At 46.4% G+C, this 13832-nt stretch overlaps 1 protein-coding gene across 1 annotated transcript in view; it reads left to right on the plus strand.

Annotated features, from left to right (window-relative positions):
• The window catches only part of LOC141108794 (lysine-specific demethylase 5C-like), a gene marked incomplete in the record, with an annotated part of 93363 nt that overhangs the window by 17201 nt on the left and 62330 nt on the right, over positions 1–13832 (plus strand). Inside the window, 17 exon segments of the mRNA XM_073600729.1 lie at positions 1847–1970; positions 2065–2225; positions 3435–3593; positions 4205–4276; positions 4278–4338; positions 6213–6278; positions 6281–6301; positions 6304–6356; positions 6462–6537; positions 6540–6642; positions 8281–8377; positions 8379–8444; positions 8573–8612; positions 8615–8691; positions 9933–10309; positions 12294–12418; positions 12563–12713. Coding sequence (XP_073456830.1) covers positions 1847–1970; positions 2065–2225; positions 3435–3593; positions 4205–4276; positions 4278–4338; positions 6213–6278; positions 6281–6301; positions 6304–6356; positions 6462–6537; positions 6540–6642; positions 8281–8377; positions 8379–8444; positions 8573–8612; positions 8615–8691; positions 9933–10309; positions 12294–12418; positions 12563–12713 — 1829 coding nt within the window.

Here is a 13832-nt window from a genome sequence, read left to right on the forward strand (position 1 = left end):
CCTCTCCAGGCACCGTTCCTTGCTTCCACCCCCTACCCACCTCTCCAGGCACCGTTCCTTGCTTCCACCCCCTACCCACCTCTCCAGGCACCTTTCCTTGCTTCCACCCCCTTCCCACCTCTCCAGGCACCATTCCTTGCTTCCACCTCCCAGGCACCGTTGCTTGCTTCCACCCCCTACCCACCTCCCAGGCACCGTTCCTTGCTTCCACCCCCTTCCCACCTCCCAGGCACCGTTCCTTGCTTCCACCCCCTTCCCACCACCCAGTACTTGCCCTTTTAGAGACTACAGAACCCAGTATTGGTGGTACTAAGTAATTTGTATGGAATTCGTTAATGAAAACAAGAAAAGCAGTAAAATGGATCCTCTGCAGCACCATTCCTTGCTTACACCCCCCACCTCCCAGGCACTGTTCCTTACTTCCACTCCCTACCTTACCTCCCAGGCACCATTCCTTGCTTCCACCCCCTTCCCACCACCCAGTACTTGCCCTTTTAGAGACTACAGAACCCAGTATTTGTGGTACTAATTATTTTGTATGGAATTTGTTAATGAAAAAAAAAAGCAGTAAAATGGATCCTCTGCAGCCAACAATAGGATCCCCCCCCCCAGCAACAATAGACCACCTGCAACAACCCCCCCCCCCCCCCAGCAACAATGGAAGGCAAAGGGGTTTTTTTTGTTTTTTTGTTTTTCTTGGGGGGGGGGGGGGGGGGGGGGGCTTTAAATGAGGCGCATGATAACATGCACCTCCATCCCTAAATCAGAAATAAGAAAGGGTTTTTTAGGAACAATAGACCCCCGACAGCAACAACAGATCCCCCCCACAGACCGCATCATAGACCCTCCAGCAGCCAGCTATAATGGACTGCTCCCTCAACCGTAGATCCCTCCCAGCAACAACTAACGCCCCCAACCCAGCAACTTAAGACCCACTCAGCAACAATCGACCTCCCCCTGCAAAAATAGATCCCTTCCGGAGACAATAGACCTCCCCAGCAACATTAACACCCCCCCCTCCCCCCCCAAAAAAATGGATCCCTTCCAGAGACCATAGATTCCCCTAGCAGCAACAATAGACCCCCCCCCCCCCCCCCCCCAACATCAATACACTGCAGCACAACCCAGCACCCCTTTGCCATTACATACATCTATCGCTGGAGGTCCCGTAAATGTGTTCACTCCCAAGTGCTCGCTAAAAGTGGAAGTAAACCCATCCATAAAAGTTTTGTTTCCAACACGTGCCGGAAAGGTAACACTCCCATTGGTTGTGCTCTCAACCAAACTGTCAACCCATCCAGTGGCCGGTGTCATAACAGATCACATGTGCAGCATCATGGCAGTTGTAGATTAAAGCGAGGCAAAGATGGCAGCTTCCTTGGCTGAAAACGATAGGAGGGTTTACTTACGCTTTAAAAAAAAAAAGCCCTGCATACAGGTAATAGAAGCCTTGCATACAGGTAATATAGCGTGCCCAGCAAGTGCACCTGTTAGTGCAGGAAATTGTTTGGGCCAGCTTGGCCCGAATGAACCATTTAAAGCAGGGATATGCAATTAGCCGACCTCCAGCTGTTGCAAAACTACAAGTCCCATCATGCCTCTGCCTCTGGGTGTCATTCTGGTGGCTGTCAGTCTTGCTATGCCTCATGGGACTTGTAGTTCTGCAACAGCTGGAGGTCCGCTAATTTCATATCCCTGATTTTAAAGGGACAAATGTGGAGATTAGCTAGAAAAAAAAAAAGAAGCCCAGAAGCTTGGTGGTCCCTGAGGACTGGTTTGGGATACATTTTTCCTTTTCTGTGTGTTATGACTTCTCACTTCACTCTTTTTACCGTCCTTCTTCAAGCCTGAACCGACAGAAGAGGACATAGAGAAGAACCCAGAGCTGAAGAAACTCCAGATCTATGGTGCGGGCCCAAAAATGATGGGGCTTGGTCTGATGGCAAAAGACAAAAACCTGCGCAAGAAAGGTAAGCATGGGAGAGATTTTAATTTTTAGAATATCTGGAACCTGAATTTCAAAAAAAAAAAAAAAAAACGGGTGATGACCATGATCTGTTTCAGAAGGAGAGCTTCCGGAATGCCCGCCGACGCTGGTGGTGAAGGAAGAGGTTGGAGAGCCTGAAGAGAGCAAACTGTACATAAAGCGTGAGCGGTCTCTGAGTCCGGAGCCCTGCACCAAAATGACCATGCGACTTCGTAGGAGTACCAGCAGTGCCCAGTTTGTAAGTCGCGTAAGGCACTTTACTTTACATATACTGGAGAGTGCAAAATCTGGTGCGGCTGTGCATGGTAACCAATCAGCTTCTAACTTCAGCTTGTTCAACAGTGTTACATTTTTACATCCAGATTTCTATTTGGTTCGTCAGTCTTTTTTTTTTTTTTTTTTTTTTTTTTTTTAAATGCCATCTTAGTTTTAGTCATATTTTAGTAATCTCTGAATTAGAGCTGCACGATTCTGGCTAAAATGAGAATCACGATTTTTTTTTGCTTAGAAGATGGATCACGATTCTCGTGGCGTAACATCATCTTTCACATTAAAACAAAAAAAAAATTGGGCTAACTTTACTGTTTTTTTTTTTATAATAAATATATATATAATTTTTTATTCATTGAAGTGTATGTTTTCCCAAAAAATTGTGTTTGAAAGATCGCTGGGCAAATCGTGTGACATAAAATACTGTAAATACTGCAGCAATTGCCATTTTATTCCCTAGGGTTCCTGCTAATAAATATATATAATGTTTGGGGGTTCCAAGTAATTTTCTAGCAAAAAATATTGATTTTACCTTAAACAAGTGTCAGAAAAAGATTTAGACTTTTAAGTGGTTAAACTTCCTGCATTTACACTAAAAACTTGGCAGACTGCCCGGATTTTTTTCTTTTACACAGAGTTTCCCTTTGATCTAAGAAGGAAAGTTACAATGTTTCATTTTAAAAACTTGGCAGACTGCCCTGATTTTTTTTCTTTTACACAGTTTCCCTTTGATCTAAGAAGGAAGTTACAATGTTTCATTTTAAAAACTTGGCAGACTGCCCAGATTTTTTTCTTTTGACAGCTGAGTGAGCAGATAAGTCTCTCTACTTGTTATATGAAAGAATCGGCAAACTCTGCAATAGAGGTCGTCAGAGGGGTTGAATCGAGATCACGATTTTTTTTTTTTTTTAACGATTAATTGTGCAGCTCTACTCTGAATTGATTAGTCGATGAAATTAACACTGTTGTTCAATTAAGCTTTGTGCCAAAAAAAAAAAACTTATTGGTTTCTATGCAGAGCTGCACCAAATTTTGCACTCTCTCTGCTTTTAGTAAATCAAACCACTAAATGTCCTAATATATGATCACTAGTGGTACCGCGCTTTTCTTAGTGTCATTGCTGAAATGTGACATCAGACAAATCTTAATTTTTTTTTTTCTCTTTTGCCGGTTTTAGGTGGATTCCTACGTCTGCCGCATCTGTGCCCGCGGGGATGACGATGAGAAGCTATTGCTGTGCGATGGCTGTGATGACAACTACCACACGTTCTGCTTGCTACCCCCACTTCCTGAACCCCCAAAGGGCCTTTGGCATTGTCCCAAATGCATTATGGCAGTAAGTAAAATTTTGGTGCGGGTGGGGGGCCGTTCACACTGACTTGGAGCAGTTTAGTGTGCAGGCATCTGTCAGTTTTTGGCTTTTGGTCTATGCGCAGGGGGGGGAGGCAACCTGGAGGCCCTCCAGCTGTTGTGGAACTACAAGTCCCCATCATGCCTCTTGGGCGTAATTGTTACTGTCAGCCTTGCAATGCTTCATGGAAATGTAGTTCCACAACAGCTAGAGGGCCCCAGAAAACATGAAAAGTAGCCTAAAGCTCACCTTCCTAGCTGGATAAATGACTACAATATATCAGCATTTAATGTTGACCAAGCTACAACTATCTTTGGTTCTGTGATCTGTGGAGGGTGACCTATGTAGCTTTAGGGTGTGTCACGCTGCGGCATGACGTCAGCCCTGTTTAATATATTTAATGCTCCTGTCTTTTTTTTTTTTTTTTTTTTTTTTTTTTTTTTTTTTTCTTGGTTATATTTGAAACCATTTGTATCAAACATTTTTGAAATTCTGGTACTTTTGATCTCCTGATTTTAAGTTGGAATTCCCCTGTAAGATTCAGTAATCATTCACTGCCTGTGTTTTGCATTAACAAGTCCTTTTATCACCTGCAGGAATGTAAACGTCCTCCTGAAGCCTTTGGGTTTGAACAGGCGACCCGGGAATACACCCTGCAGAGTTTTGGCCGAGATGGCGGATTCTTTTAAGGCAGATTATTTCAATATGCCAGTTCATGTGAGTGTTGTCCGTACTTGTGTTATTAGCTGACGTTTTAAGGTCCTCCTTTTTTGCTTTACCTGATTAGAGATATATATATATATATATATATATATATATATATATATATATATATATATATATTATATGAGAGAGAGATCTATATATATATATATATCTCTAATTATGCAGTGGGGCAAAAAAGTATTTAGTCAACCACCAATTGTGCAAGTTCTCCCACTTAAAAAAGATGAGAGAGGCCTGTAATTGTCATCATAGGTATACCTCAACTATGAGAGACAAGATGTGGAAACAAATCCAGACAATCACATTGTCTGATTTTTGAAAGAATTTATTTGCAAATTATGGTGGAAAATAAGTATTTGGTCCTCTACAAACAAGCAAGATTTCTGGCTCTCACAGACCTGTATCTTCTTCTTTAAGAGGCTCCTCTGTCCTCCACTCATTACCTGTATTAATGGCACCTGTGTGAACTTGTTATCAGTATAAAAGACACCTGTCCACAACCTCAAACAGTCACACTCCAAACTCCACTATGGTGAAGACCAAAGAGCTGTCGAAGGACACCAGAAACAAAATTGTAGACCTGCACCAGGCTGGGAAAGCTGATTCTGCAATAGGCAAGCAGCTTGGTGTGAAGAAATCAACTGTGGGAGCAATAATTAGAAAATGGAAGACATACAAGACCACTGATAATCTCCCTCGATCTGGGGCTCCACGCAAGATCTCACCCCGTGGGGTCAAATGATCACAAGAACGGTGAGCAAAAATCACAGAACCACACGGGGGGGACCTAGTGAATGACCTGCAGAGAGCCAGGACCAACGTAACAAAGGCAACCATCAGTAACACACTACGCCGCCAGGGACTCAGATCCTGCAGTGCCAGACGTGTCCCCCTACTTAAGCCAGTACATGTCCGGGCCCGTCTGAGGTTTGCTAGAGAGCATTTGGATGATCCAGAAGAGGATTGGGAGAATGTCATATGGTCAGATGAAACCAAAGTAGAACTGTTTGGTAGAAACACAACTCATCGTGTTTGGAGGAGAGAGAATGCTGAGTTGCAACCAAAGAACACCATACCTACTGTGAAGCATGGGGGTGGCAACATCATGCTTTGGGGCTGTTTCTCTGCAAAGGAACAGGACGACTGATCCGTGTACATGAAAGAATGAATGGGGCCATGTATCGTGAGATTTTGAGTGCAAACCTCCTCCCATCAGCAAGGGCTGAAGATGAAACGTGGCTGGGTCTTTCAGCATGACAATGATCCCAAACACACCGCCCGGGCAATGAAGGAGTGGCTTCATAAGAAGCATTTCAAGGTCCTGGAGTGGCCTAGCCAGTCTCCAGATCTCAACCCCATAGAAAACCTTTGGAGGGAGTTGAAAGTCTGTGTTGCCCAGCGACAGCCCCAAAACATCACTGCTCTAGAGGAGATCTGCATGGAGGAATGGGCCAACATACCAGCAACAGTGTGTGACAACCCTTGTGAAGACTTACAGAAAACGTTTGACCTCTGTCATTGCCAACAAAGGATATATAACAAAGTATTGAGATGAACTTTTCATATTGACTGAATACTTACTTTCCACCATAATTTACAAATAAATTCTTTCAAAAATCAGAAAATGTGATTGTCTGGATTTGTTTCCACATTTTGTCTCTCATAGTTGAGGTTTACCTATGATGACAATTACAGGCCTCTCTCATCTTTTTAAGTGGGAGAACTTGCACAATTGGTGGCCTACTAAATACTTTTTTGCCCCACGGTGTGTATGTCCCCCATCATCCTTCTTTTTCTGTTCGCTTTTTTTTTTTTTTTTTTTTTTTTTTTTTATTTCATTTTTATTATTTATTTTTTGGTCTGCAGATGGTTCTACAGAGCTGGTGGAGAAGGAGTTTTGGCGTCTGGTGAACAGTATAGAGGAGGATGTTACAGTGCAGTACGGAGCGACATTCACTCCAAGGAGTTTGCAGTGGCTTCCCTATGCTGGATGGGAAAACGGAGCTGACTCCGGAGGAGAAGGTAACTGATGCACCACACCTAAATCTCTCCCACGTTTTTTGTTTTGGGTTTTATATGGCTCATTCCACTCACTTGCCTTGCCTTTATTTTTTTTTTGCTCCTCAGACATATGCCACCAGTGGCTGGAACCTGAATGTGATGCCCGTGCTTGAGCATTCTGTGCTGTGTCACATCAATGCAGACATTCTGGCATGAAGGTGCCCTGGCTGTATGTGGGCATGGTGTTTTCAGCTTTTTGTTGGCACATCGAAGATCACTGGAGCTATTCCATCAACTATCATCATTGGTTAGTATTTTGCGTTTAGAATAATGTTCGCAGACTGTTTTTATACTTTTACCATACCTGGTTTTTATAGTGCTCAACATTAACCACTTCAGCCCCGGAAGAATTTACCCCTTCCTGATCAGGCCATTTTTTTTCCGATACGGCACTGCGTCGATTTAACTGACAATTGCGCGGTCATGCGACGTTGTACCCAGACAAAATTGACGTCCTTTTTCCCCCACAAATAGAGCTTTCTTTTGGTAGTATTTGATCACCTCCTATAAACAAAAGAAAACCGACAATTTTGAAAACACAATACAGTATCTTTTTACTTTTTGCTATAATAAATATCCCAATTTAAAAAAAAAAAAAAAAAAAAAACTATTTTTTTCCTCAGTTTAGGCCAATATTTATTCTACATATTTTTGGTAAAAAAAAAAAATCGCAATAAGCGTATAATAATTGGTTTGCACAAAAGTTTATAGCGTCTACAAAATAGGGGACAGATTTTAAGGCATTAATAAAAAATGCACCATTTACTGTATAAAATGTCACTGGCAGGGAAGGGTTTAACACTAGGGGGGCAATCAAGGGGGTGTACCTTGTTCCCTAGGTGTGTTCTAACTGTGAGGGGATAGGACTGACTAGGGGAGAAGTCCGATCGGTGTTCCTACTTGGTAGGAACACATGATCGGTCTCCTCTCCCCTGACAGAACCGGGATTTGTGTGTGTGTTCTCGCTCTGTTACGAGTGATCGCGGGTGCGCAGTGGACATCGCGCCCGCTGGGCCCTTGCATCTGCTCCGGGGACACGCTGCCGGCGCGCTCATGCCTCCCACAGTGTCTTAAAAAGCCGACGTACAGCTACGACGGCTCACCCAGGGGAGCCAACCTGCCGCAGTATAACTGTGTGGCGGCTGGTCCGGAAGCGGTTAATGACCTCAGGTTTGTTTTAAAGAACTGCTCCCCTCCTAAGGCTTCTTTCAGACAGGTGGCAATACTTGCCTTAAAGCAGAGCTCCACCCAAAAGGGAAGCTCCGCTTGTCTGCGTCTTCCCCCTCCGCCGCCACATTTAGCACTTTTTTTTTTTTTTTTTTGGGGGGGGGTGGGGGGGGGGAGCAGGTACCTGGTTCTGACCTATGAAATACAGCCTGCCAGTGCCCATCATATACAGACTTACCATTTCCTGGTAGATGTCACGATGCCCCACTGTGTCAGATCTGTAACGACGTGCAGCTGTGGTAATTATGTCCGCCTCCTATGACACACGGCACAATGATTCCTAGCATTGGATTACTGGGCCGTCTATCACAAGAGGCGGTCTAGAAGGCGGGGACATCGTTATGTGGCTGGACACACAACATGGGAGGGAGGGGAAAACTGACTGGGGCACCGGGCCAATTCATGTTTGGGGGTTCTAAGTAATCTTCTAACAAATATAGTGCCAGAGAAAAGGCCGGGTCCTTATGTGGTTAATTGGGTATATACGTATTGGGTGCCGGTCATTCAAGAACAAAAACTATAGCTGGGGAGATGTCGGAACATCCGACCTGCTAATAGCAATTTTGGGTTGGTGACTCTCCAAGTAGAATGAAGCCAGTATGGGGCTTTTTCCCCTGTAGTGTTCTCTAATATTGGTAACCATTCTATCATTGTACAGGGGTGAACCCAAGACCTGGTATGGGGTGCCATCCTCTTCTGCCGAGCAGCTTGAAGACGTCATGAAGAAACTCACCCCAGAGCTCTTCGAAAGTCAAGCCGGATCTGCTGCATCAGTTGGTTACCCTAATGAACCCCAACACACTCATGTCTCACGGTGTTCCGGTCAGTTGTGATTTCTCTGTAAATATCAAAAACGCCCTTTATGCAGTCTGACCCAAATTCGTCTCATACGGGCTTTGTATACTTTTTTTTTTTTTTTTTTTAATTTTATTTATTTATTTATTTTTTAGGTGGTTCGGACCAACCAATGTGCCGGGGAGTTCGTCATCACATTCCAAGAGCCTATCACAGCGGCTTCAACCAGGGCTACAACTTTGCTGAAGCGGTTAACTTCTGCACAGCTGACTGGGTGAGTAATAAGAGGCTTTACCGTCTAAATCATATTATATGGGGGGGGGGGGGGGACATTCTACATTTAAACTAGCGGCTGTCTCTGTCGACAGTCAGAGCATTTTGAAAGGCAGCGAAGGAGGCGATGTGTCCGCCATATGCAATGGGGGGGGCGGGTTGTTTTTGCTGTGGCTATGAATCGAAGTGCGTCTTCAGGTGTACACCCCCGTCTGCTGCTTTTTGTAACTTAAAGCGGAACTCCACCCAAAAGGGGAAATTCCGCTTTAAGTCGTCCTGCCCTACCATGTTTAGCATGTCATTTATTTTATTTTTTTAGGGAGGAGCAGGTACTTGGTTTTTACAGGTACCTGCTCCCGCTTGGATCCGAGCAGAAGTTACCCTCTTACTCTTCCTCCCTGCAGTCCAATCACAGCTGGTCACATGTAAACAAGGAAGTGCCGTTGATCGGCTCTCCACTGATAGTGTGAGGTGAGGAGAGCCAATCAGCGGCATCTCCTCGCAGGGGAGACATGTACAGGTAATTAGGGTACTGATCATCAGTGCCCTGGTTACAGTAAAGCCCCATCAGTGACACCAATCGCTGCCCATTAGTGATTCCGGTTAGTGCTGCATATCAGTGCCACCTATTGGTGACCATCGGTGAGGCATTATCAGTGCCACCTATTGGTGACCATCAGTGGTGCCTCATCAGTGCCACCTATTGGTGACCATCAGTGGTGCCTCATCAGTGACTCAGTGCCACCTATTGGTGACCGTCAGTGGCAGCATATTGGTGCCATCTAATCCGTGCCTATAAGTGGTGCTTCATCGGTGCCACCTATTGGTGACCATAAGTGGTGCCTTGGCGCACATGTGTGAAGGTGAAAAATTACTTATTTACAAAATTTACTGACAGTTTTTTTGTTTTATTTTTTTTTCCTTTTTTTTTTTTTTAGCAAAAAATAACCCCAGCAGTGATTAAAAACCCATCAAAAGGAAGCTCTATTTGTGTGAAAAAAATTATAAAATGTTGTGGTACAGCGTTTCATGACCGTTTAATTGTCATTCAAAGTGCGACAGAGCTGAAAATTGACCTGGGCAGGAATGGGGGGGGGGGGGTGGGGGAATGAAAGTGCCCAATGGGCAAGTAGTTTAGAAATAAACTTTCCTTAAACTTTTAAGCGTTTGTTGTGGACAGTACTTTGATAAGTCTTCTTCTTCCTTTCTTTTTCTTTTTTTTTTTTTTTTTTTTTTAATTAGCTCACAGCAGGCAGAAAATGTATCGATCATTACCGCCGCCTCCGGAGATACTGCGTCTTCTCCCACGAAGAGCTCATCTGCAAGATGGCCGCGTGCCCCGAAAGACTGAACCTCATCTTGGCGGCGGCGGTGCACAAGGAGATGCTCTTGTTGGTGCAGGAAGAGCGGAGGTTGCGGAAAGCCTTGATGGAGAAAGGAATCACAGAGGCGGAGCGGGAAGCCTTCGAGCTCCTTCCTGATGACGAAAGACAGTGTCAGAAATGCAAGACCACCTGCTTCCTGTCTGCATTGGCCTGTTACAACTGCCCTCAGGGCCTGGTGTGTCTCTACCACATCGATGACTTGTGTCAGTGCCCACCTTCCCGACAGTATCTCAGGTAATGCTTGTGAGCCGTGTGGAGTCTTCTTCTCAAAGCCTCCTCTACATATGTCTGGTGTGCCCAGCAATGCCCTATAATGCTTTGGTGTTAGTAGGCAACACTTCTTTTCTTCCAGATCTGGGTGTGTGGCAGAGGCTACACATTCGTGTATTTGGTGCCAGCAGTGCTGAATGATGGGTGGACTTTCATCATACTTGTCTCTCTGGTTATGGACCTTGTTTTGTGCACTGCCCAAATAATTTGGGGGGGGGGGGAGTTCATGGGTTGACCTTGGCACCTTAGTTCTTGTGAAGGGAACTCTTAAGGCAACAGCTTACTGAGACATTTTCATGCTCCCAACAGGTTAGGTTCCTCCACCCTAAAGACGCTCATCCATGGTGGTCATGGGACAATGGTGGTGTTCTACTGGGTAGACTTGACCAGAGTAAGAGTGGCATGATCGGAGAGGTTGGTGTTGGACGAGAAGGCCTGCCTCACAGTCCTCCGCTATAATTCATCCCAAAGGTGTTCTATCGGGGTCGAGGTCAGGACTCTCTGCAGGCCAGTCAAGTTCCTCCCACCCCAAACTCGCCTCTTCCATGTCTTTATGGACCTTGCTTTGTGCCCTGGTGGGCAGTCATGTTGGAACAGGAAGGGGCCATCACCAAACTGTTCCCACAAAGTATGGGAGCATGAAAATTGTCCAAAATGTCTTGGTATGCTGATGCTTTAAAAGTCCCCCTCACTGAAACGAAGGGGCCAAGCCCAACCCCTGAAGAAACAACCCCAACACCATAATCCCCCCTCCACCAAATGATGTGGACCAGTGCACAAAGCAAGGTCCATAAAGACATGGATGAGCGAGTTTAAGGTGGAGGAACTTGGCTTGGCCCCTTAGTTCCAGGGAAGGGAACTCCTTAAGGCGTCAGCATACCAAGACATTTTGGACAATTTCATGATTCCAACTTTGTGGGAACAGTTTGGGGATGGGCAATTCCTATTCCGACATGACTGCGCGCAAAGCAAGGTCCATAAAGACATGGATGAGCGAGTTTGGGGTGGAGGAACTTGACTGGCCTGCAGAGAGTCCTGACCTCAACCCCATAGAACCCCTTTTGGGATGAATTGGAGTGGAGACTGTGAGCCAGGCCTTCTCATCCATCATCAGTACCCTGTCCTCACAAATGCACTTCTGGAAGGATGGTCAAAACATTCCCATAGACACACTCCTAAACATTGTGGACAGTCTTTCCAGAAGAGTTGAAGCTGTTATAGCTGTAAAGGGCGGGGCCAACTCAATATTGAACCCTACGGACTAAGACTGGGATGTCATTAAAGTTCATGTGAGTGTAAAGGCAGGCGTCCCAATACTTTTTGGCAATATAGTGTATTCCACCACATCCCAAAGGTGCTCTATTGGATGAGATGTGGTGAGTGTGGAGGCCATTGGAGGACATGGACCTCATTGTCCAGTGGTGAGATGATTGGAGCTTTGTGACATGGTGCATTATCCTGCTGGAAGGAGCCATCAGAAGATGGGGACACTGTAGTCATAAAGGGATGGACATGGTCAGCAACAATATTCAGGTAGGCCGTGGTGTATAAAACCATGATCAATTGGTACTAAGGGGCCCAAAGTGTGCCAAGAAAATATCCCCCACACCATGTGCCCCCGTCTGCCACCAACAAACCATGCAACGTTCAAAGTCCCTTCAATCCCCTTTCTTCCCCATTCTGATGCTCGGTTTGAACTTCAGCCAGAGACCCATCTCAGGTTTTTGAAAATTTTTTTTTTTTTTTATGTATAGTCTTCTGTATCTGCCATACGTATTAAACTGTTTTGAGGCAGGAATTGACATAACTGTTTGTTTTTTGTTTTTGTTTTTTTATACACTGTGCCCGTTAGTCTCAGATTTTAATGTTTCTGTGCATTTTTTGATTTCTGCCCAGATGGAATTATCATAATTTTTATATTACTTTGGCAAAATCTCCTAAATTTCAGGTATCGTTACACCCTGGACGAGCTTCCAGCCATGTTACACAAGTTAAAAGGTCGGGCTGAATCCTATGACACCTGGGCAAATAAAGTGCGACGTGCTCTGGAATTCCAAGATGGCGGCAAGACAGGTAGAGACTCCTAGTCCACACCCCACCCCCCACCCCTTTTTTTTTTTTTTTTTTTTTTTTTTTTTTTTTTTTTTTTTTTTTTTTTTATTCAAGTGGGAAATGATCTTTTTTGTAATTTTTGTTCTCAATTATGTTCTTCTGAAGATCTCCAACATCTGCGGGTCTTAGAAGTGGAGGCTGCAGAGAAAAAATTTGCACAGAATGATTTGTTACAGGAACTGAAAAATATCATCCAAGAGGCCGAATCGTGTATGAGTGATTCCAAGAAACTGCTGGATGACCCGCACCCAGCCAGGTTTGTGGCTGGGCCCAATGCAGAGACCCTTGGGGGAGGCCCCCACAGCCCAAATGCAGAGACCCTTGGAGGGGGGGAGGCCCCCACAGCCCAATGCAGAGACCCTTGGAGGGGGGGAGGCCCCCACAGCCCAATGCAGAGACCCTTGGAGGGGGGGAGGCCCCCACAGCCCAATGCAGAGACCCTTGGAGGGGGGGGAGGCCCCCACAGCCCAATGCAGAGACCCTTGGAGGGGGGGAGGCCCCCACAGCCCAATGCAGAGGACCCTTGGAGGGGGGGAGGCCCCCACAGCCCAATGCAGAGACCCTTGGAGGGGGGGAGGCCCCCACAGCCCAATGCAGAGACCCTTGGAGGGGGGGGGGAGGCCCCCCACAGCCCAATGCAGAGACCTTTGGAGGGGGGGGGAGGCCCCCACAGCCCAATTCAGAGGACCTTTGGAGGGGGGGGAGGCCCCCACAAGCCCAATTCAGAGACCCTTGGAGGGGGGGGAGGCCCCCACAGCCCAATGCAGAGACCCTTGGAGGGGGGGAGGCCCACCACAGCCCAATGCAGAGACCCTTGGAGGGGGGGGAGGCCCCCACAGCCCAATGCAGAGACCCTTGGAGGGGGGGAGGCCCCCACAGCCCAATGCAGAGACCCTTGGAGGGGGGGAGGCCCCCCACAGCCCAATGCAGAGACCCTTGGAGGGGGGAGGCCCCCACAGCCCAATGCAGAGACCCTTGGAGGGGGGGAGGCCCCCACAGCCCAATGCAGAGACCCTTGGAGGGGGGGAGGCCCCCACAGCCCAATGCAGAGACCCTTGGAGGGGGGAGGCCCCCACAGCCCAATGCAGAGACCCTTGGAGGGGGGGGGGGAGGCCCGACAGCCCAATGCAGAGACCCTTGGAGGGGGGGGGAGGCCCCGACAGCCCAATGCAGAGGACCCTTGGGGGGGCCCAACCGCCCAACCTGCCACAATCGCATGCAGTTAAAACAGGTGATGAAGAGGCAACATATTGCCTCTTTGCCTCTGCTGCCTGTCAAGCACCCTCTGAAAACCATCTACTATGGGATAGCAATCCCACATCCTGTTGGGAATCCAAGGAGTGTAAATTTTATGTAAAAATGTATCCTGATTACT

This window comes from Aquarana catesbeiana, linkage group LG09, assembly GCF_042186555.1.
Source record: "Aquarana catesbeiana isolate 2022-GZ linkage group LG09, ASM4218655v1, whole genome shotgun sequence".
Lineage (NCBI taxonomy): Eukaryota > Metazoa > Chordata > Amphibia > Anura > Ranidae > Aquarana > Aquarana catesbeiana.